The 22,247-nt window shown below is 49.0% G+C and overlaps 1 protein-coding gene across 1 annotated transcript in view; it reads left to right on the top strand.

The window, feature by feature from the left end:
- The first annotated feature begins 6,216 nt into the window (after positions 1–6,216).
- TMEM181 (transmembrane protein 181) overlaps positions 6,217–22,247 on the top strand; it is a 223,053-nt gene continuing 207,022 nt past the window's right edge. The window contains exon 1 of the mRNA XM_040429354.1: positions 6,217–6,500. Within this exon, the coding sequence (XP_040285288.1) occupies positions 6,370–6,500 (131 nt within the window). The 5' untranslated portion in view covers positions 6,217–6,369. The remainder of the gene's footprint in view (positions 6,501–22,247) is intronic.

Here is a 22,247-nt window from a genome sequence, read left to right as displayed (position 1 = left end):
TTGAACCTCTTTCCTTGAAGTTCTTTATGATCCTATAAATTGTTGATTGAGGTGCAATCTTAGTAGCCACAATATCCTTGCCTGTGAAGCCATTTTTATGCAACGCAATGATGGCTGCACGCGTTTTTTTGCAGGTCACCATGGTTAACAATGGAAGAACAATGATTTCAAGCATCACCCTCCTTTTAACATGTCAAGTCTGCCATTTTAACCGAATCAGACATAATGATCTCCAGCCTTGTGCTCGTCAACATTCTCACCTGAGTTAACAAGATGATTACTGAAATGATCTCAGCAGGTCCTTTAATGACAGCAATGAAATGCAGTGGAAAGGTTTTTTTGGGATTAAGTTAATTTTCATGGAAAAGAAGGACTATGCAATTCATCTGATCACTCTTCATAACATTCTGGAGTATATGCAAATTGCTATAAAAACTTAAGCAGCAACTTTTCCAATTTCCAATATTTATGTAATTCTCAAAACTTTTGGCCACGACTGTACAGTATGGCCATGACACGTCCCCGGTTTGAGGCCATCCGGAAATGTCTGCATTATTCAGATAATGCATGTCCCCCCCGAGGTGATCCTGCCCCTTGACCGTCTGTATAAGATACGGCCGGTCATCGATCACTTCGGGGCCAAATTTGTGCAGGCCTATGTACCTGGAAGGGAGGTCGCGGTTGATGAGTCTCTCGTTGCGTTCAGGGGGAGACTCAGTTTCCGCCAATACATTCCCACTAAGCGGGCGAGGTATGGCGTGAAATTGTACAAAATTTGTGAGAGTGCCTCAGGGTTCACTTACAAATTTCGTGTGTACGAGGGGCAAGATTCCCGTATAAACCCCCAGAATGTCCCCCCATTCTGGGTGTTAGCGGGAAACTCGTGTGGGACCTTATGGTACCCACTGCTAGATAAGGGTTACCACTTGTACGTGGATAACTTTTATACTAGCATTCCCTTGTTCAGGTCCCTTGCCGCCAGATCCACGTTCGCTTGTGGGACCGTGCAGAAAAATCAACGCTGCCTACCCCCTCCAGGTACCTATCCCCAGGGGTGAGACCCGTGCCCTTACCAGTGGAAACCTGTTGCTGGTCAGGTATAAGGACAAGAGGGATGTCCTTATACTGTCCACAATCCACGGTAACAGCACCACCCCCGTCTCTGTGCGAGGTACCGCGGCAACGGTCCTCAAGCCCGATTGTATCGTCGACTACAATCGGTATATGGGAGGAGTTGCTCTCACTCTGATCAAGTCCTCAAGCCATATAATGCCATGCGCAAAACCCGGGCATGGTACAAAAAAGTTGCAGTCTACTTGGTGCAGGTTGCCATGTACAACTCTTTTGTACTATCCCAAAGCGCTGGCAGCACAGGGACATTCCTCCAATTCTATGAGGCAGTCCTCAAGGACCTGATCTTTTCGGACCGGGAAAGAGCAGGCCGGAGTACCTTGGGAATTGGAGGCGCCCGGATCGTCCCTGGCCAACATTTTCCAGGTGTGGTCCCCCATACTGGAAAGAAGGGACGAACCCCAAAAAAGTGCAGAGTGTGTCGCAGGAGGGGGATACGGTGCGACACGTGCCCCGATCATCCGGGCCTCTGCGTTATCGATTGCTTCAGGGAGTATCACACTTCCATGGAGTACTAAATTTTTATAATCCCCAACAGTCCCCTAGAGAACATAAAAAACTATGGCTCTCAGACTTTGGAGACACGGAAACAATTTTTTTTTTCCCCAAAAAATATTAGTTTTAGTGCAGGCATCCTCAAACTGCGGCCCTCCAGATGTTGTAAAACTATAACTCCCAGCATACCCAGACAACCTACAGCCATCAGCAGGGCATGGTGGGAATTGTAGTTTTACAACATCTGGAGGGCCGCAGTTTGAGGATGCCTGCTTAGTGTCTCCAAAGTCTGAGAGCCATCAAAGTGTCATATGCACCCCCAATTAGTGCCAATAAAACCGCCATCTCATCCCGCAAAAAATGAGCCCTTAAATTAGAAAGTCGCCCAACAAAAAAAAAAAAACTGTAGCTCCCAGGCTATGGAGATACTAAAATAATTTTTTGGGTTCCTAAAATGATAATATAGTGTAAAATCTAAATAAATTTTAAAATGTAGACATATTAGGTATCGCCACGTCTGTAAGAATCTGCCCTATAAAAATAACATTTGACCAAACTCCTCGGATGAACAGCGTCAAAAATATTAAATAAAAACTGTGACAAAACACCCATTTTTTGGCAAAATTTCCATTTGAATCCTTTTTTTCCGGTAATAAAGCAAGGGTTAACAGCCAAACAAAACTAAATATTTATTTCCCTGATTCTGTAGTTTGCAGAAACACCCCATATGTGGTCGTAAATGGCTATATAGCCACACGGCAGGGCATAGAACGGAGGGAACTCCATATGGTTTCTGGAAGGCAGATTTTGATGGACTGGTGTATTTACACCATGTCCCATTAGAAGCACCCACCTGATGTGGCCTAGACTAGAAACTGCAAAAAAGTGACCCCATCTAAGAAACTACACCCCTCAAGGTATTCAAAAGTTACTTTACAAACTTTGCTAACCCTTTAGGTGTTCCACAAAACTAAATAGCGAATGTAGAAACAATTTTAGAATTTAAATTTTTTGTTACCTTGCCTCAAAAAAGTGTAATATAGAGCAACCAAAAATCATATTTACCCTAAAATAGTCCCAAAACAACAACCACCTTATCCCGTAGTTTCCTAGATGGGGTCACTTTTATGGAGTTTCTACTCTAGGGGTGCATCAGTGGGCTTGAAAGGGCACATGGTGTAAATAAACCAGTCCAGCAAAATCTGCCTTCCAAAAACCATATGGTGTTCCCCTTCTTGGATGTCCTGCCGTTTAGCCAAATAGTAGTTTACGACCACATATGGGGTGTTTCTGCAAACTACAAAATCAGGGCAACCCATATTGAGTTTTCTTTGGCTGTTAACCCATTTTTTTCCAGTAATAAAGTAAGGGTTAAAATAGAAAATTTTCCCAAAAATTGAAATTTCAAAATTTACTTTTTTGACCCAATTTTAGCAGTGTCATGAAGTACAATATGTGACGAAAAAACAATCTCAGAACGGCCTGGGTAAGTAAAAGCGTTTTAAAGTTATCAGCACTTAAAGTGACACTGGTCAGATTTGCAAAAAATGGCCAAGTCCTTAAGGTGAAATAGGGCTGAGTCCTTAAGGGGTTAAATATAGAAGTTTAAATCACCGCCTTTTTGGTAGAATAAAAAAAATAATACATAAATAACAAAAAATATAAACATCATGGGCATCTCCGAGTCTGAAAATGCCTGTACTATTAAAATATAATAAAAAAATTCCAATATGGCGAATGGCGTAATGGAAAAAATGGGTCAAAATGGCCAATAAAAAAAAGTTATGGCTCAAGGAAGATGGGGGAGTAAAAAAAAAATGAAAAAAAAAAATGAAAAAAAAAATAAAAATACCTTTGTTATCCTAAAGCCTCATTCACACGTCAGCAGGGCCTGCGCCTGCTGTGTCTGCTCTGTGCTACTGCTGTTGTTAATGTAGCGTGGCCAAGCTCTGTTCGGTCCGCGGTACAGGAGCTTTTGTTTCCTGTACCCGGCCGGACTGACAGGAAGTGCTCACTTAGTGTGCACTTCCTTTCAGTCCGGCCGGGTACAGGAAACAAATGCTCCTGTACTGCGGACCGAACAAAGCTTGGCCACGCTACACTAGAGGTGACGGGGGGGGGGGGGGGGGATTGGTGTAAAATGAGAGTGACAAGGGAGGGAGGGGGGAGAAGGGAGGGAGGGGGGAGAAGGGAGGGAGGGAGGGGGGAGAAGAGAGTGACAAGGGAGGGAGGAGAAGAGAGTGACAAGGGAGGGAGGGGGGAGAAGAGAGTGACAAGGGAGGGAGGGGGGAGAAGAGAGTGACAAGGGAGGGAGGGGGGAGAAGAGAAATGACAAGGGAGGGAGGGGGGAGAAGAGAAATGACAAGGGAGGGAGGGGGGGAGAAGAGAGTGACAAGGGAGGGAGGGGGGAGAAGAGAAATGACAAGGGAGGGAGGGGGGAGAAGAGAAATGACAAGGGAGGGAGGGGGGAGAAGAGAAATGACAAGGGAGGGAGGGGGGAGAAGAGAAATGACAAGGGAGGGAGGGGGGAGAAGAGAGTGACGAGGGAGGGAGGGAGAAGAGAGTGACGAGGGAGGGAGGGAGAAGAGAGTGACGAGGGAGGGAGGGAGAAGAGAGTGACGAGGGAGAAGAGAGTGACGAGGGAGGGAGGGGGGGGAAGAGATTGATGAGGGAGGGGAGAAGAGAGTGACAAGGGAGGGAGGGGGGAGAAGAGATTGACGAGGGAGGGGAGAAGAGAGTGACAAGGGAGGGAGGGGGGAGAAGAGAAATGACAAGGGAGGGAGGGGGGAGAAGAGAAATGACAAGGGAGGGAGGGGGGAGAAGAGATTGACGAGGGAGGGGAGAAGAGAGTGACAAGGGAGGGAGGGGGGAGAAGAGAAATGACAAGGGAGGGAGGGGGGAGAAGAGAAATGACAAGGGAGGGAGGGGGGAGAAGAGAAATGACAAGGGGGGGAGGGAGGGAGAAGAGAGTGACGAGGGAGGGAGGGAGAAGAGAGTGACGAGGGAGGGAGGGGGGGAGAGAGTGACAAGGGAGGGAGGGGGGAGAAGAGAGTGACAAGGGAGGGAGGGGGGAGAAGGGAGTGACAAGGGAGGGAGGGGGGAGAAGGGAGTGACAAGGGAGGGAGGGGGGAGAAGAGAGTGACAAGGGAGGGAGGGGGGAGAAGAGAGTGACAAGGGAGGGAGGGGGGAGAAGAGAGTGACAAGGGAGGGAGGGGGGAGAAGAGAGTGACAAGGGAGGGAGGGGGGAGAAGAGAGTGACAAGGGAGGGAGGGGGGAGAAGAGAGTGACAAGGGAGGGAGGGGGGAGAAGAGAGTGACAAGGGAGGGAGGGGGGAGAAGAGAGTGACAAGGGAGGGAGGGAGGGAGGAGGGGGGAGAAGAGAGTGACAAGGGAGGGGGGAGAAGAGAGTGACAAGGGAGGGGGGAGAAGAGAGTGACAAGGGAGGGAGGGGGGAGAAGGGAGAAGAGAGTGACAAGGGAGTCCCCAGAGCCAGACCAAGAGCCAGACTGCAGCCAGAGACCAGATCATCTTATTGTCCTGGTGGTAAGTAGACAATGCAATATGTTTATTATGTAATTGTTTAGTTATTAATACTACATTGGAAACTAATTTACCTCACATTTAGGGTCCATTCACACATCCGTGTGTGTTTTGCGGATCCACAAAACACGGACAGCGGCAATGTGCGCTACGCATTTTGTGGACCAAACATTGCTGGCACTAAGAGAATATGCCTATTCTTGTACGCTATTGCGGACAAGAATAGGACATGTTCTATTTTTTTCAGGATCGGAATTGCGGATCTGGGTCCGCAATTCCGGATCGGGTCCGCACGTCGTATGGGTCCGCAATTCCGTTCCGCAAAAAGAGACAGCTACAAGAAGCTGGATTAACCGTAAGGGAAACATAGCAGTTCTTTTAATTTAAAAGCTGAGAAAGGGGTGGAACATATGTGATGTCATGAAATGGGCAGATCATCTGATAAGGGGGGGGGGGGGGGGGGCAGCAATTTTTATCTTGCCTAGGGCGGCAAAAATCCTTGCACCGGCCCTGCACGTCAGTGTTTTGATCAGGGATTTCCATCAGTGAGTGTGAGCCAAAACCAGATTTGGAGCCTCCACAGACATAAGGTATAAGGAAAGATCTGCACCTGTTCTGTGTTTAGAGCCGCACCTGGTTTTGGGTCAGAATCACTGATGGAAATCACTGACCAAAACACTGATTTGTGAATGAGGCATAAGGGATAATGCTTCATCTTCACTGGCTTGCACTGGTTTCTGTAAGCAAAACATATTGCCTGCATACTGAATGTCATGGATATGGTTAAAATCCAGTAAACACCACATCCTCCCGCACAATCTACTGTAGATAAATAACATGTCCCAGTAATCATCAGAGCGAGGACCTGGTTTATATTATGGCATATAGCGCCGGTGGGTACAGTACCAGCAACTACCGAAAAGCGGGTGCGCTGCTGCTAAAAGCATGTATGTAATACCTATGGACGGCACAAGGTGGCAGCACCGTCTCCGTGATGAAGCCTGTGGGTGGTCTCTGTGACATCCGCTCTACGGTCCCGGTGTCCTCGGTTTAGAACGGGTGGCCGGGAATCACGGTTATGAAGTCATTCAGGCTTTCGTAATAATACCGATCATAGGCCGTGCATGTCAGTTAGAAGCCCTAGCGGCGCTGCTTATCAGAGCCGCCCACTGCTGTGATAGATGGACAGCTGACAGCCGGGAGGATGGATCCAGACTATGCAGCATTTGAGAGCTCTCTGTACAGTGAATTCAAAGACTTCTGCAAGAAAATCAGAGACGCTTACAAGGAGCTGAAGGAGGATCTGACTCCATACAGAGATGACCGCTTCTACAGGTAAGGAACATGGCCACCAGCATGTTTACTGACTCCTCACTGGTGGCAGGGTATATGGTGCTTACTGACTCCTCACTGGTGGCAGGGTATATGGTGCTTACTGACTCCTCACTGGTGGCAGGGTATATGGTGCTTACTGACTCCTCACTGGTGGCAGGGTATATGGTGCTTACTGACTCCTCACTGGTGGCAGGGTATATGGTGCTTACTGACTCCTCACTGGTGGCAGGGTATATGGTGCTTACTGACTCCTCACTGGTGGCAGGGTATATGGTGCTTACTGACTCCTCACTGATGGCAGGGTATATGGTGCTTACTGACTCCTCACTGGTGGCAGGGTATATGGTGCTTACTGACTCCTCACTGGTGGCAGGGTATATGGTGCTTACTGACTCCTCACTGGTGGCAGGGTATATGGTGCTTACTGACTCCTCACTGATGGCAGGGTATATGGTGCTTACTGACTCCTCACTGGTGGCAGGGTACATAGTGCTTACTGACTCCTCACTGGTGGCAGGGTATATGGTGCTTACTGACTCCTCACTGGTGGCAGGGTATATGGTGCTTACTGACTCCTCACTGGTGGCAGGGTATATGGTGCTTACTGACTCCTCACTGGTGGCAGGGTATATGGTGCTTACTGACTCCTCACTGGTGGCAGGGTACATGGTGCTTACTGACTCCTCACTGGTGGCAGGGTACATGGTGCTTACTGACTCCTCACTGGTGGCAGGGTATATGGTGCTTACTGACTCCTCACTGGTGGCAGGGTATATGGTGCTTACTGACTCCTCACTGATGGCAGGGTATATGGTGCTTACTGACTCCTCACTGGTGGCAGGGTATATGGTGCTTACTGACTCCTCACTGGTGGCAGGGTATATGGTGCTTACTGACTCCTCACTGGTGGCAGGGTATATGGTGCTTACTGACTCCTCACGGGTGGCAGGGTATATGGTGCTTACTGACTCCTCACGGGTGGCAGGGTATATGGTGCTTACTGACTCCTCACGGGTGGCAGGGTATATGGTGCTTACTGACTCCTCACGGGTGATGGCAGGGTATATGGTGCTTACTGACTCCTCACTGATGGCAGGGTATATGGTGCTTACTGACTCCTCACTGATGGCAGGGTATATGGTGCTTACTGACTCCTCACTGATGGCAGGGTATATGGTGCTTACTGACTCCTCACTGATGGCAGGGTATATGGTGCTTACTGACTCCTCACTGATGGCAGGGTATATGGTGCTTACTGACTCCTCACTGGTGGTGGCTTATATGGTGCTTACTGACTCCTCACAGATGCAGCACTGATGGCGGGGTATATGGGGCGGGGGGGGGGGGGGTAATTTATTAAAATGCCTTAATAACCCCTATAGCTGGTGGTGGATCCACTGGAGAAATGTAGAAGTGCCCGCCTCTACATAACGTCGGCGGATCCACCGCCTCTTCTAAATGTGGGGACACCTTCCTTGCTGTCTTACATTTAGACCATTTTCTGTGCCAGAAGTAGGCCTTATATAGGCGTATTTCTGGTTAGTAAATGACCCCCGTGTTGCTTGCTGACCCCTCAAAGATGCAGGCCCGTCGCTAACAGACAGGCAAAACAAGCAATTGCTTGGAGCCCCGAGCTGGCCCGGGGCCAAGCAGAGCCGGTGCTTGTTTTGCTTCCTTTAAAGCGAACCTTTCACCTCATTTTCACTTTATAAACTAGCAACAGTACCTTATAGATTATCTTGAGTGTGTTGTTATCCATGTTAGTGCCGCTTTCCTGGGCTCTTTATACTTCAAAAAATCGTCTTATAAACTTCACATTCGGTGCTCCAACAGTCATGCAACCAGTCAAGGGGGTAGCCCTTCCATCTCCTCTGGCCGTACCGCCCCTGCCCTAACCCCTCCTCTATGCTCCTTAACTGACAGCCGGCTCAGTCGCCGGGACGGCGCTTCCGAAACCTGCGCATGCGCCGTCCTCCTGATTCGCCGCGTGATTCCGTCTTTCTTGCTGACAAAAGCGCGATCATGTAAGAGAATCGCGCATGCGCCTTACGCGATGCCGGCCTGTCTGCTCTCCCTCCCGTGCGCGCGCGCACGTGAGGGAGAGCAGACAGGAGAGCAGACAGGCCGGCATCGCGTAAGGCGCATGCGCGATTCTCTTACATGATCGCGCTTTTGTCAGCAAGAAAGACGGAATCACGCGGCGAATCAGGAGGACGGCGCATGCGCAGGTTTCGGAAGCGCCGTCCCGGCGACTGAGCCGGCTGTCAGTTAAGGAGCATAGAGGAGGGGTTAGGGCAGGGGCGGTACGGCCAGAGGAGATGGAAGGGCTACCCCCTTGACTGGTTGCATGACTGTTGGAGCACCGAATGTGAAGTTTATAAGACGATTTTTTGAAGTATAAAGAGCCCAGGAAAGCGGCACTAACATGGATAACAACACACTCAAGATAATCTATAAGGTACTGTTGCTAGTTTATAAAGTGAAAATGAGGTGAAAGGTTCGCTTTAAGGCTGCAGCCGCCTGAGCGCTCTATAGAGAGCCTCAGGCGGCTGCAGCACTCCTGGTTACCTCCCGAGTTCCTCCTCTGCTGACTGCTGCTCTGTAGCGTGGCCGAGCTCTCCTCCTCTACCTCCTGGCTGTCACTCAGTCCGGCCGGGTACCGCACGGTACAGGAACAGGGGATTCAGTTTCCTGTTCCCGGCCAGACTGACAGGAAGTGTACACTGAGTGCCCACTTCCTTTTAGTCCGGCCGCGGCCGGGAACAGGAAACTGAATCTCCTGACCTGTAGCACGCGGTTCCCGGCCGCACTGAGTGACAGCCAGGACTGGAGGTAGAGAGCGAGGAGCTCGGCCATGCTACAGGGTCCAGGAAAGGAGCCGGAGGACTGAATTAACTTAGGAACTTATGGGTAGGGAGTAAAAAAAAAAAAAACAGGGAGGGGGAGAGTAAGTAGGACATTTGTTGAAAATGTTCAAATTTCATGCACATTAAATGCAACAGCAGTATTTGCACTGTAAACCTCCTTTTTTATTTATATAAAGTGTGGGTGAACTTAAACTGTATGGCTATACTGTGGTTCCTGTAGGCTTTGCGTGCGTAAGGTGGGGAGGGGGGGGGGGGGGCTCCATGTCTATTTTGCTTGGGGCCCCCAAATTCCTTCAAACGGCCCTGCAAAGATGCAGCACTGTATGAATTGTGGAGGGGGTGGATGGTGCACACATGAACTGATGCTTGATGAAATACTCTCTCCTTGGGTGACATCAGCTTCTTCCTATGGTCTCTTCTCTTGTAGTGTAGTATGGGTACTTCACAGGTTGTACCCCATGTATAAGACATTGCTTCTGCTTTTTATTTGGCCACTGTTCTGCAGGAAGGCCGCTGGCCAATTGTCAGATAGGATTCATGAAAACAAAAAATCCATGTATAATTAATGCCACTTATATGAATTTGCGCATTATTGTCAATGATCGCTTTCAATATACATAGTATTTCCAAATCTGTGATGGTGTAGCCTTCCTCGTTCATGCGTGTAGCACATCACATGTGGGCTCTGGGATATATTTAAAACCTTACTAGGCCATGCAATGTTCATATAATCTACAGTTATGGAAACTTCTGAGCATCGCAGCAGCTTCCACCCCCCCCCCCCCCACTGATTTCAGCGAAGAGGTAGAGACGCAGGAGCAGTGGTCTCTCTATTCACCTTAGTACTAGAACCTGGACTTCCACCATAGGACTCTAATAATGTAATTATTTTGTAGACCTGCAATTACAATGTCTCTGTATTTAATTCTAGTTTCATTGATACAGTGTAATTCTGTAGAAGAGAAGCAACAGGGCACATTAACTAATCCAGGCTATAATGTAGTCACCTTAGGCTATTTTCACACTAGCGGCACGGACCTCCGGCAGGCTGTTCCGTCGGGTGAACAGCCTGCCGTATCTGTCCTGCTGCTAGTGACCGTGTGCCCCCGAACTGCCGCTCCGTCCCCATTGACTATAATGGGGGCGGGGGTGGAGCTTCGGCGGAGGCACGGCGAAAAAAACAACGACATGTCCGACATTTATTCCGGCAGCCTCTCGCTGTGCACGGCCGTGTCTCCGCCAGAACTCTGCCCCCGCCCCCATTATAGTCAATGGGGACGGAGCAGCAGTCCGGAGGCACACGGTCACTAGCTGCAGGACGGATCCGGCAGGCTGTTCACCGGATGGAACAGCCTGACGGAGGTCTGTGCCGCTAGTGTGAAAGTAGCCTTACAATCAGCCAGTTTTCAGCTTCAAGGGAATTTTTCACCAGAGACCTCCCTATCAAATTAAAACTCTGTTTTTCTTTTGTTGATCTGAGGCTCTGTTCCCAAGTTATGATACTTTTTCTTAATATGCAAATTAGATCTTTGGTGCAATGAGGGTGTGACCCTGTTGTTGGACCCAATCTCCACTCATTTCTGTGGCTAGTCCCTTTCTGGCTGCTTTAATTGACAGGACCAGGTAGTGGTACAGCAGCACCCCAAAAGTGACTCCATTTTTTAAACTAAACCCCTCAAGGAATTTGTTTGGTGTAGTGAGTGCTTTGACTCAACAAGTGTTTTATACAATTTTTAGAGACACTTGGCTGTGAAAAGAAGAAAATGTTATTTATTCCAGTAAAATGTTGTTTTAGGCCCAAATTTTTCATTTTTTACAAGGAATACCCCTAACAAGGCACCCCACAATTTGTTACCTATTTTCTCCTGAGTAAGGTAACACCCCATAAGTTGTCATAAACTGCTGTGTGGGCATACTGCAGGGTAGAGAAGAGAAAGAGCACCATGTGCATCTGAGGCCTAGTTTGGTGATTTATATAGCACTGGCCGACAACTGCAGAGGCTTGGAGGTGAATAAAAAAAAAAAAAACTGCTTGAAGTGACCCCATATTGGAAAACGCACTCCTCGCCGAATTTACCAAGGGGTGTAGTAAAAATTGCAATTTTTACACGGATTTGCCGTCTCAGAGGCAAATATATTGTGCCCAGCATGTGCCAGTGTGAAGAGTAAGCCCTCTTCTTGGTTTTGGAAACACCTTACACATAGCCATTAATGCGCAGTGGACCGTGCAAAATGAAATTGGCAGTTTATCCACAGATATAGCATTTCAGTGCCAATATCCTTTGCCCAGCTCATGCTTTTGGAGTGTGGATTTTGCTGGAATGGTTTTCAGGTGCTACATTACATTGACAGAGCCCCTGAGGTACCCATATAGTAGAAACCCCCTTTAAGTGACCTCTTTTTAGAAACAATGGGGATCATTTATTTATTTAAGACTGGCGTTTCAGACCGTTGCACTGCAATCTGCACCTGAAATCCGCCTAGTATAGGCCTATTTCTGGTTAACATGACCCCCTATGCCTCTCAAGTTATTTATCAAGGAGTGCAGTGATCATTTTGACACCACAGAAGTTTTGCAGAAAAAAATGAGCAGGGAACTTTGCGAAAATTGCAAGTGTTCCACAGATAAGACATTTCAGTGCCCATTAGGTTAGGAAGGCTCTACTGGGTGTGGAAATGCCATAAATGTGGACTAAGGGCTCATGCACACGACTGTATGTATTTTGCGGTCCGCAAAAAATACGGATGATATCGTGTGCATTCTGTATTTTGCAGAAGGGAACAGCTGGCCCCTAATAGAACATTCGTAATGCGGACAATAATAGGACATATTCTATTTTTTGGCGGAACGGAAATACAGAAACGCAGGGTCGGTTCTAGGTGAAATGGGGCCCTGGGGCGAAAAACAATAAGGCCCCCCCCATGACACTTGCGGACTTTAACGTCCCGTATTGACTCTGGAGATTTAATTTGTGGACGTTCATATAGAAGAAACTGTATATTGTGTGGCACAGTGTATGCTATATATGTATAACAAACATATTTCACATGAAAACTTACAATTGATTGGCTCTTGGGGATCTCGGACACCACTTGAACACTTGGCTGTGGGGCTCGGTGGAGCTGATGTATTTTATCCTAATGAGAAAGATTTCATAATAAGGATTTGGAGAAGGGGCAGAGTGGGAAGCAGAGCTGCTACTAGGGGGTCATACCATGGGGGAGTAATAAAGCCCACCATAATGCCCCCCCCCCCCCCAATAGAAAAAATTCTCCTTATAATGTGACAGTGCAAAAAATACCCCCTTGTAATGCCCACAGTTGAGCTAATGTTCCAAATAGTGCCCCCATAATGTGCTAGTATAAAATACCCCTATATAGTGCTCCCAGTAAATGCCCCCATAGTGATCCTCTCCCCCCTCCCTCCTAGTGCCCCCCATAATGTACCAGTATAAAATGCCCCATATATAGTGCCCTAGTAGATGCCCTCAGTGTCCCCCATAATTTGTAAGTATAAAATACCCCTTCTTAGTGCCCCCGTAGATGACCCCATAGTACTCCTCTCCCCCCTTCCCCATAGTACCCACCATAATGTGTCCCAGTATAAAATGCCCCTATACAGAGCCCTCAAATAAAATACCCGTTCTTTGTGGCCTCAGTAGATTCCCCTATAGTGCCCACCAATAATGTGCCAGTAAGAAGTGCCCCCATAGATGTCCCCCAATAATGTGCCAGTAGCCAGAGGCCCCCCATATCATGTGCCAGTAGCCAAAGGCCCCCATATCATGTGCCAGTAGCCAAAGGCCCCCATATCATGTGCCAGTAGCCAAAGGCCCCCATATCATGTGCCAGTAGCCAGAGACCCCCATATCATGAGCCAGTAGCTAGAGCCCCCCCCCCCCCATATCATGAGCCAGTAGCCAGAGTCCCCCCCCATCATGAGCCAGTAGCCAGAGTCCCCCCCCATCATGTGCCAGTAGCCAGAGTCCCCCCCCATCATGTGCCAGTAGCCAGAGTCCCCCCCCCCCATCATGTGCCAGTAGCCAGAGACCCCCCCATCATGTGCCAGTAGCCAGAGTCCCCCCCATCATGTGCCAGTAGCCAGAGTCCCCCCCATCATGTGCCAGTAGCCAGAGTCCCCCCCATCATGTGCCAGTAGCCAGAGTCCCCCCCATCATGTGCCAGTAGCCAGAGTCCCCCCCATCATGTGCCAGTAGCCAGAGCCCCCCCCATCATGTGCCAGTAGCCAGAGTCCCCCCCATCATGTGCCAGTAGCCAGAGCCCCCCCCATCATGTGCCAGTAGCCAGAGTCCCCCCCATCATGTGCCAGTAGCCAGAGTCCCCCCCATCATGTGCCAGTAGCCAGAGTCCCCCCCATCATGTGCCAGTAGCCAGAGTCCCCCCCTTCATGTGCCAGTAGCCAGAGTCCCCCCCATCATGTGCCAGTAGCCAGAGTCCCCCCCATCATGTGCCAGTAGCCAGAGTCCCCCCCATCATGTGCCAGTAGCCAGAGTCCCCCCCATCATGTGCCAGTAGCCAGAGTCCCCCCCATCATGTGCCAGTAGCCAGAGTCCCCCCCATCATGTGCCAGTAGCCAGAGTCCCCCCCATCATGTGCCAGTAGCCAGAGTCCCCCCCATCATGTGCCAGTAGCCAGAGTCCCCCCCATCATGTGCCAGTAGCCAGAGTCCCCCCCATCATGTGCCAGTAGCCAGAGCCCCCCCCATCATGTGCCAGTAGCCAGAGTCCCCCCCATCATGTGCCAGTAGCCAGAGTCCCCCCCATCATGTGCCAGTAGCCAGAGTCCCCCCCCATCATGTGCCAGTAGCCAGAGTCCCCCCCCATCATGTGCCAGTAGCCAGAGTCCCCCCCATCATGTGCCAGTAGCCAGAGTCCCCCCCATCATGTGCCAGTAGCCAGAGTCCCCCCCATCATGTGCCAGTAGCCAGAGTCCCCCCCATCATGTGCCAGTAGCCAGAGTCCCCCCCATCATGTGCCAGTAGCCAGAGTCCCCCCCATCATGTGCCAGTAGCCAGAGTCCCCCCCCTCATGTGCCAGTAGCCAGAGTCCCCCCCATCATGTGCCAGTAGCCAGAGTCCCCCCCATCATGTGCCAGTAGCCAGAGTCCCCCCCATCATGTGCCAGTAGCCAGAGTCCCCCCCATCATGTGCCAGTAGCCAGAGTCCCCCCCATCATGTGCCAGTAGCCAGAGTCCCCCCCATCATGTGCCAGTAGCCAGAGTCCCCCCCATCATGTGCCAGTAGCCAGAGTCCCCCCCATCATGTGCCAGTAGCCAGAGTCCCCCCCATCATGTGCCAGTAGCCAGAGTCCCCCCCATCATGTGCCAGTAGCCAGAGTCCCCCCCATCATGTGCCAGTAGCCAGAGTCCCCCCCATCATGTGCCAGTAGCCAGAGTCCCCCCCATCATGTGCCAGTAGCCAGAGTCCCCCCCATCATGTGCCAGTAGCCAGAGTCCCCCCCATCATGTGCCAGTAGCCAGAGTCCCCCCCATCATGTGCCAGTAGCCAGAGCCCCCCCCATCATGTGCCAGTAGCCAGAGTCCCCCCCATCATGTGCCAGTAGCCAGAGTCCCCCCCATCATGTGCCAGTAGCCAGAGTCCCCCCCCATCATGTGCCAGTAGCCAGAGTCCCCCCCCATCATGTGCCAGTAGCCAGAGTCCCCCCCATCATGTGCCAGTAGCCAGAGTCCCCCCCCATCATGTGCCAGTAGCCAGAGTCCCCCCCATCATGTGCCAGTAGCCAGAGTCCCCCCCATCATGTGCCAGTAGCCAGAGTCCCCCCCATCATGTGCCAGTAGCCAGAGTCCCCCCCCTCATGTGCCAGTAGCCAGAGTCCCCCCCATCATGTGCCAGTAGCCAGAGTCCCCCCCATCATGTGCCAGTAGCCAGAGTCCCCCCCATCATGTGCCAGTAGCCAGAGTCCCCCCCATCATGTGCCAGTAGCCAGAGTCCCCCCCATCATGTGCCAGTAGCCAGAGTCCCCCCCATCATGTGCCAGTAGCCAGAGTCCCCCCCATCATGTGCCAGTAGCCAGAGTCCCCCCCATCATGTGCCAGTAGCCAGAGTCCCCCCCATCATGTGCCAGTAGCCAGAGTCCCCCCCATCATGTGCCAGTAGCCAGAGTCCCCCCCATCATGTGCCAGTAGCCAGAGGCCCCCCCATCATGTGCCAGTAGCCAGAGTCCCCCCCATCATGTGCCAGTAGCCAGAGTCCCCCCCATCATGTGCCAGTAGCCAGAGTCCCCCCCATCATGTGCCAGTAGCCAGAGTCCCCCCCATCATGTGCCAGTAGCCAGAGTCCCCCCCATCATGTGCCAGTAGCCAGAGTCCCCCCCATCATGTGCCAGTAGCCAGAGCCCCCCCCATCATGTGCCAGTAGCCAGAGTCCCCCCCATCATGTGCCAGTAGCCAGAGCCCCCCCCATCATGTGCCAGTAGCCAGAGTCCCCCCCATCATGTGCCAGTAGCCAGAGTCCCCCCCATCATGTGCCAGTAGCCAGAGTCCCCCCCATCATGTGCCAGTAGCCAGAGTCCCCCCCATCATGTGCCAGTAGCCAGAGTCCCCCCCCATCATGTGCCAGTAGCCAGAGTCCCCCCCCATCATGTGCCAGTAGCCAGAGTCCCCCCCCATCATGTGCCAGTAGCCAGAGTCCCCCCCCATCATGTGCCAGGAGCCCGAGCCCCCCCCCATCATGTGCCAGTAGCCAGAGTCCCCCCCCATCATGTGCCAGTAGCCAGAGTCCCCCCCCATCATGTGCCAGTAGCCAGAGTCCCCCCCCATCATGTGCCAGTAGCCACCAGTATTGTACACATATAAAAAAAAAAAAAACACTTATACTTACCTCCATCACACAGCGATGCGGGTCTGTGTCCCGCGCTGTACGGCTCAGGTGGCGAAGGTCCTGAGGACGGCGATACAGATCACTATAGAGATGAGCGCTTCCACAATGGAAGCGCTCATCTCCCTGTGTGACTGTCGTGCCGCCGCTGCCCCCACTTGCGCCACGGGGCCCACGAAAATATAGTTAGTTGCGGGCCGGCGGGGGCCCCTAAGGACTTGGGGGCCCGGGGGCAATTGTCCCCCTTGCCTATTTGGAAGCGCCGGCCCTGCGGATACGGAATGCACACGGGGTAAATTCAGTTTTTTTTTTTGCAGACCCATTGAAATCAATGGTTCCGTATACGATCCGCAAAAAAAAACGGACACGGAAAGAAAATACGTTTGGGTGCATCAGCCCCGCATTACAGACAAGGCTATGACTATTAGGGGCCAGCTGTTCCGCTCCGCGGCCGCAAAATGCACACGGCCGTCATCTGTATTTTTTGCGGACCGCAAAATACATACAGTCATGTACATGAGGCCTTTAGACTGCTGTTTGGATATCCTGCAGGGTTCAGAAGAGAATAGGGTTGTTTCGATACCAAAATTTTGATTCGGTTTCGATACCATAAAAAAGTATTGCGATACTCGATACCATTCGATACCACACGAAAAAAATAAAACACCAAAAAAAGCCGCGTGCATTCCGCATTTTATGGAACGTCCGGCCCATAATAGAACAGTCCGATCCTATTTTTTGGGGGACAAGGCGAATCGCGCAGTTTTTATTATTTTTTTTTTCTGCTACGGCGCTCACTGCATAGGACATTTTTAAAAATATTTTAATAGTTTGGACTTTTCAGACATGACGATATGTAATATGTTTATTTATTGTTTCTATATTTATATGTAAAATTGGGAAAGGGTGTGATTTATACTTAATATTTAGATTTTTTTTAAACTTTTTATTTTTATTTTTTACTTTTTATTTAATAACTATTTCCCCCCTTAGGGGCCAGAACCTGGGATCTCTTGTCCTATTCACCCTAATAGAGCTCTTATTGGGTGAATAGGACTTCACACACTCCCTGCTGCACTGTGCATAGTACACACAGCAGCAGGGAGCTGACTATGGCAGCCAGGACTTCAGTAGCATCCTGGCTGCCATGTTAACTCATCGGAGCACCAGGATTACACTGCAGTGAGATGCCTCGGTACCGCTGTACATATCATGATACTTAGTTCTGAATTTTTTGCCAGATGAAAGGTCCTCTTTAAACATTTACATTCATTGGTGGCGCAGTGCGCCCGCCCCTCTCTCCTTATTGGTGGCAGCGGCACAGGGGGGAGGTAGCAGCGCGCTCAGTGTTCTCTGATACTAGACTGCGCAATAGCGAAGCCTAGTATCGAAAAAAGGCAAATCCTGGTATCAAGGGAGATGCCAGACAAAAGTATTGATTGGAAAATTCGATACCCGAAACAACCCTAGAAGTGAAGACAACTTTTTGGCTTTTGCAGCACAGATTTTGATAGATTAAGTTATGGGTGCCATGTTGCTATTGAACAGCCATTTTCTGACAACCATATGTTTTTAACTTTTCTCTTGCCGAACATATGTTAGGCTTTAGGCTACTTTCACATCTGCGTTTTCCATTCTGGTTTTAAGACTTGACAGAGGATCCCAAAACCGGAGGAAAACGCTTCAGTGTTGTCCCTATTTATTGTCAATGGGGACAAAACTGAAAAAAAAAACTGAATGGATTGCACCAGAATGTGTTCCGTTCCAGTTTGTTGCGTTCCCATGCCTAACAAAATACCGCTGCAAGCAGCGTTTTTGTGCGCGGCATGGGAAATTGAACAGCACCAGAAACCATGGTGTTGAATCTGTTTTTTTTTTCGGACACAGCATGTTAATTTTCTATATAATACCACCAGTTTCGTTCTGAATGGATATAGCCGGTTGTATTAATCATACGGATACGTTTTGCTGTGTTTTTTAATTTTTCCTTTCACATAGGTGTTTGAGGGCTTGTTTTTGCAGGACAAGTTGTACTGTGTAATGGCACCATTTCATATTGCATAGGATGTAGTGGATGCCTGGAAAAAACATTTCAAATGTAGTGGAATTGAAAAAAATGCATTTCCGCTATAGTTTTTGGCTTTTGTTTTTTTCCGTTGTGTCCTATGCAGTAAAAGTGACATGTTACCTTTATTCTGTGGGATAGTACAATTCCAATACCACACTTATATAGGTTTTCTTGTGTTTTTATACTTTGAAAAAATATTTTATTCTTTACCTCACCATATTCTGACCCCCATAAATTTTTATATTATATTATATAACTTTTCATATTATATTAATAGTTCGAGCTCCGTCCATCTTAGGCTACTTTCACACCTGCGTTAGGTGCGGATCCGTCTGGTATCTGCACAGACGGATCCGCACCTATAATGCAAACGCTTGTATCCGTTCAGAACGGATCCGTTTGCATTTTTCTTTTGAAAAAAGTCTAAGTCAAAACGGATCCGTCCCCATTGACTTAGATTGTAAGTCAGGACGGATCTGTTTGGCTCGGCATCGCCAGACCGACACCAAAACGCTGCAAGCAGCATTTTGGTGTCCGCATCCAGAGCAGAATGGAGGCGGAACGGAGCCAAACTGATGCATTCTGAACGGATCCTTATCCATTCAGAATGCATTGGAGCTGAACTGATCCGTTTTGAACCGTTTGTGAGATCCCTAAAACAGATCTCACAAACGGAATTCAAAACGCCAGTGTGAAAGTAGCCTTAGCGTGGGGGAGCTGTTTGGTCCCTGAGAGCGCAGTGCTCCTGGGGTTTCACCGCTCAGATGCCATGGTCACAACTGACCATGGTGTAAAACAGCAGGCACCTGTAGGCTACAGCGCCCGCTCAGTTTCTGTGCAAGTGCTATATTATACCTCTTCCAAACATGTACAGCAGAAGTCCAGTATTTAAACATGGAACCCACTCAGAAGCTGAGCAGGCAACATAGCCAGCGGACACCCAGAGCTAATGTCTGTGGTCTGTCATCAGCAATAATGCAGATCACAGAATTTAACCCCTCAGATGCCATAGTCAATTGAATACCTTTTCCCAGGGAGCGCTGTGCTCCCAGGGTCTGAGTGGCTCCCCTGTGCAGTGAACGAGTCATTTGTTCGTTTTGGTAGACTTGATCCTTAGGAAGTCCACCACAGCAACACATTTCCATTTCCTGTTGCAAGGCTCCATAGGAAAGTATTGAATCTCCTATAAGCTGCAGTGGTAATTTATTCAGTCTAAGGGAGACTTAAAAAAATTATATATATATACAGTTGCAAGAAAAAGTATGTGAACCCTTTGGAATGAACTGGATTTCTGCACAAATTGGTCATAAAATGTGATCTGATCTTCATCTAATTCACAACAATAGACAATCACAGTCTGCTTAAACTAATAACACACAAAGAATTAAATGTTACCATGTTTTTATTGAACACACCATGTAAACATTCACAGTGCAGGTGGAAAAAGTATGTGAACCCCTAGATTAATGACTTCTCCAAGATCTAATTGAAGTGAGGTGTCAGCCAACTGGAGTCCAATCAATGAGATGAGATTGGAGGTGTTGGTTACAGCTGCCCTACTCTATAAAAAACACACACCAGTTCTGGGTTTGCTTTTCACAAGAAGCATTGCCTGATGTGAATGATGCCTCGCACAAAAGAGCTCTCAGAAGACCTACGATTAAGAATTGTTGACTTGCATAAAGCTGGAAAGGGTTCTAAAAGTATGTCCAAAAGCCTTGCTGTTCATCAGTCCACGGTAAGGCTGCGTTCAGACGGGCGAGATTTCCGCGCGGGTGCAATGCGGTAGGTGAACGCATTGCACCCGCACTGAATCTGGACCCATTCATTTCAATGGGGCTGTTCAGATGAGCGATGATTTTCACGCATCACTTATGCGTTGCGTGAAAATCGCAGCATGCTCTATATTCTGCGTTTTTCACGCAACGCAGGCCCCATAGAAGTGAATGGGGTTGCGTGAAAATCGCATGCATCCGCAAGCAAGTGCGGATGCGGTGCGATTTTCACGCACGGTTGCTAGGTGACTGTCTATACACTGTATTATTTTCCCTTATAACATGGTTATAAGGGAAAATAATAGCATTCTGAATACAGAATGCTTAGTAGGTGATCAATTGAGGGTTAAAAAATAAAAAAAATTAACTCACCTTGTCCTCTTGTTCGCGTAGTTCTCCCGGTCTTTAGTTCTTTAAAAAGATGAACTATGGGCTAAAGGACCTTTGGTGACGTCAGATCACATGCTCCAATCACAGGGTCCATCACCGCGGTGATGGACCATGTGATTGGAGCATGTGATCTGACGTCACCAAAGGTCCTTTAGCCCATAGTTCATCTTTTGAGAAGTAAAGAAGAGACCGGGACTTACGCGAACAAACGGAGAAGGTGAGTTATTTTTGTTTATTTTTTTTAACCCTCAACTGATCACTTACTATGCATTCTGTTTTCAGAATGCTATTATTTTCCCTTATAACCATGTTATAAGGGAAAATAATAACATCTACACAACACCGAACCCAAACCTGAACTTCTGTGAAGAAGTTCGGGTCTGGGTACCACAGTCGGTTTTTTATCACGCGCGTGCAAAACACATTGCACACGCACGATAAAAACTGAACATCGGAACGCAATCGCAGTCAAAACTGACTGCAATTGCATTCCTACTCGCGCGGGTTTGCCGCAACACACCGGGACGCATCTGGAACTAATCCGGACACGCTCGTGTGAACCCAGCCTAAAACAAATTGTCTATAAATGGAGAAAGTTCAGCACTGCTGCTGCTCTCCCTAGAAGTGGCCGTCCTGTAAAGATGCACAGCGCAGACTGCTCAATGAGGTGAAGAAGAATCCTAGAGTGTCAGCTAAAGACTTACAAAAGTCTCTGGCATATGCTAACATCCCTGTTAGCGAATCTACGATATGTAGAACACTAAACAAGAATGGATTTCATGGGAGGATACCACAGAGAAAGCCACTGCTGTCCAAAAAAAACCCATTGCTGCACATTTACAGTTTGCACAAGAGCACCTGGATGTTCCACAGCAGTACTGGCAAAATATTCTGTGGACAGATGAAACCAAAGTTGAGTTGTTTGGAAGAAACACACAGCACTATGTGTGGAGAAAAAAAAAGGCACAGCACACCAACATCAAAACCTCATCCCAACTGTGAAGTATGGTGGTGGGGACATCATGGTTTGGGGCTGCTTTGCTGCGTCAGGGCCTGGACGGATTGCTACCATCGAAGGAAAAATGAATTCCCAAGTTTATCAAGACATTATGCAGGAGAACTTAAGGCCATCTGTCCACCAGCTGAAGCTCAACAGAAGATTGGTGTTGCAACTGGACAACGACCCAAAGCAGAGAAGTAAATCAACAACAGAATGGCTTAAACAGAAGAAAATACACCTTCTGGAGTGGCCCAGTCAGAGTCCTGACCTGAACCCGATTGAGATGCTGTGGCATGACCTCAAGAAAGCGATTCACACCAGACATCCCAAGAATATTGCTGAACTGAAACAGTTCTGTAAAGAGGAATGGTCAAGAATTACTCCTGACCGCTGTGCACGTCTGATCTGCAACTACAGGAAACGTTTGGTTGAAGTTATTGCTGCCAAAGGAGGTTCAACCAGTTATTAAATCCAAGGGTTCACATACTATTTCCACCTACACTGTGAATGTTCACATGGTGTGTTCAATAAAAAGATGGTAACATTTAATTCTTTGTGTGTTATTAGTTTAAAGGGACACTGACAGGCCTTCTGAGTATAGTTAGCTCTTTATATGCCCAATGGCACAATGTGATCCCGGCGAGCGAGGGTGCCGGGCGCATGCGCATGATCTCCGAATGTCGGGGACTGAGAAATACCGCCCAGCGAAGTGAATACTAATGAGATGGGCGTGTCTAAGGACCCGGCAGTTGGGACGCGGCTGGGCACAAATGCGCCGCAAAGAACGCCCC

This window comes from Bufo bufo, chromosome 4 (genome assembly GCF_905171765.1).
Source record: "Bufo bufo chromosome 4, aBufBuf1.1, whole genome shotgun sequence".
NCBI classification, from domain to species: Eukaryota; Metazoa; Chordata; class Amphibia; order Anura; family Bufonidae; genus Bufo; species Bufo bufo.
The sequence above is the reverse complement of the archived record's forward strand: the minus strand, read 5'-3'. Positions and strand labels throughout refer to the sequence as shown.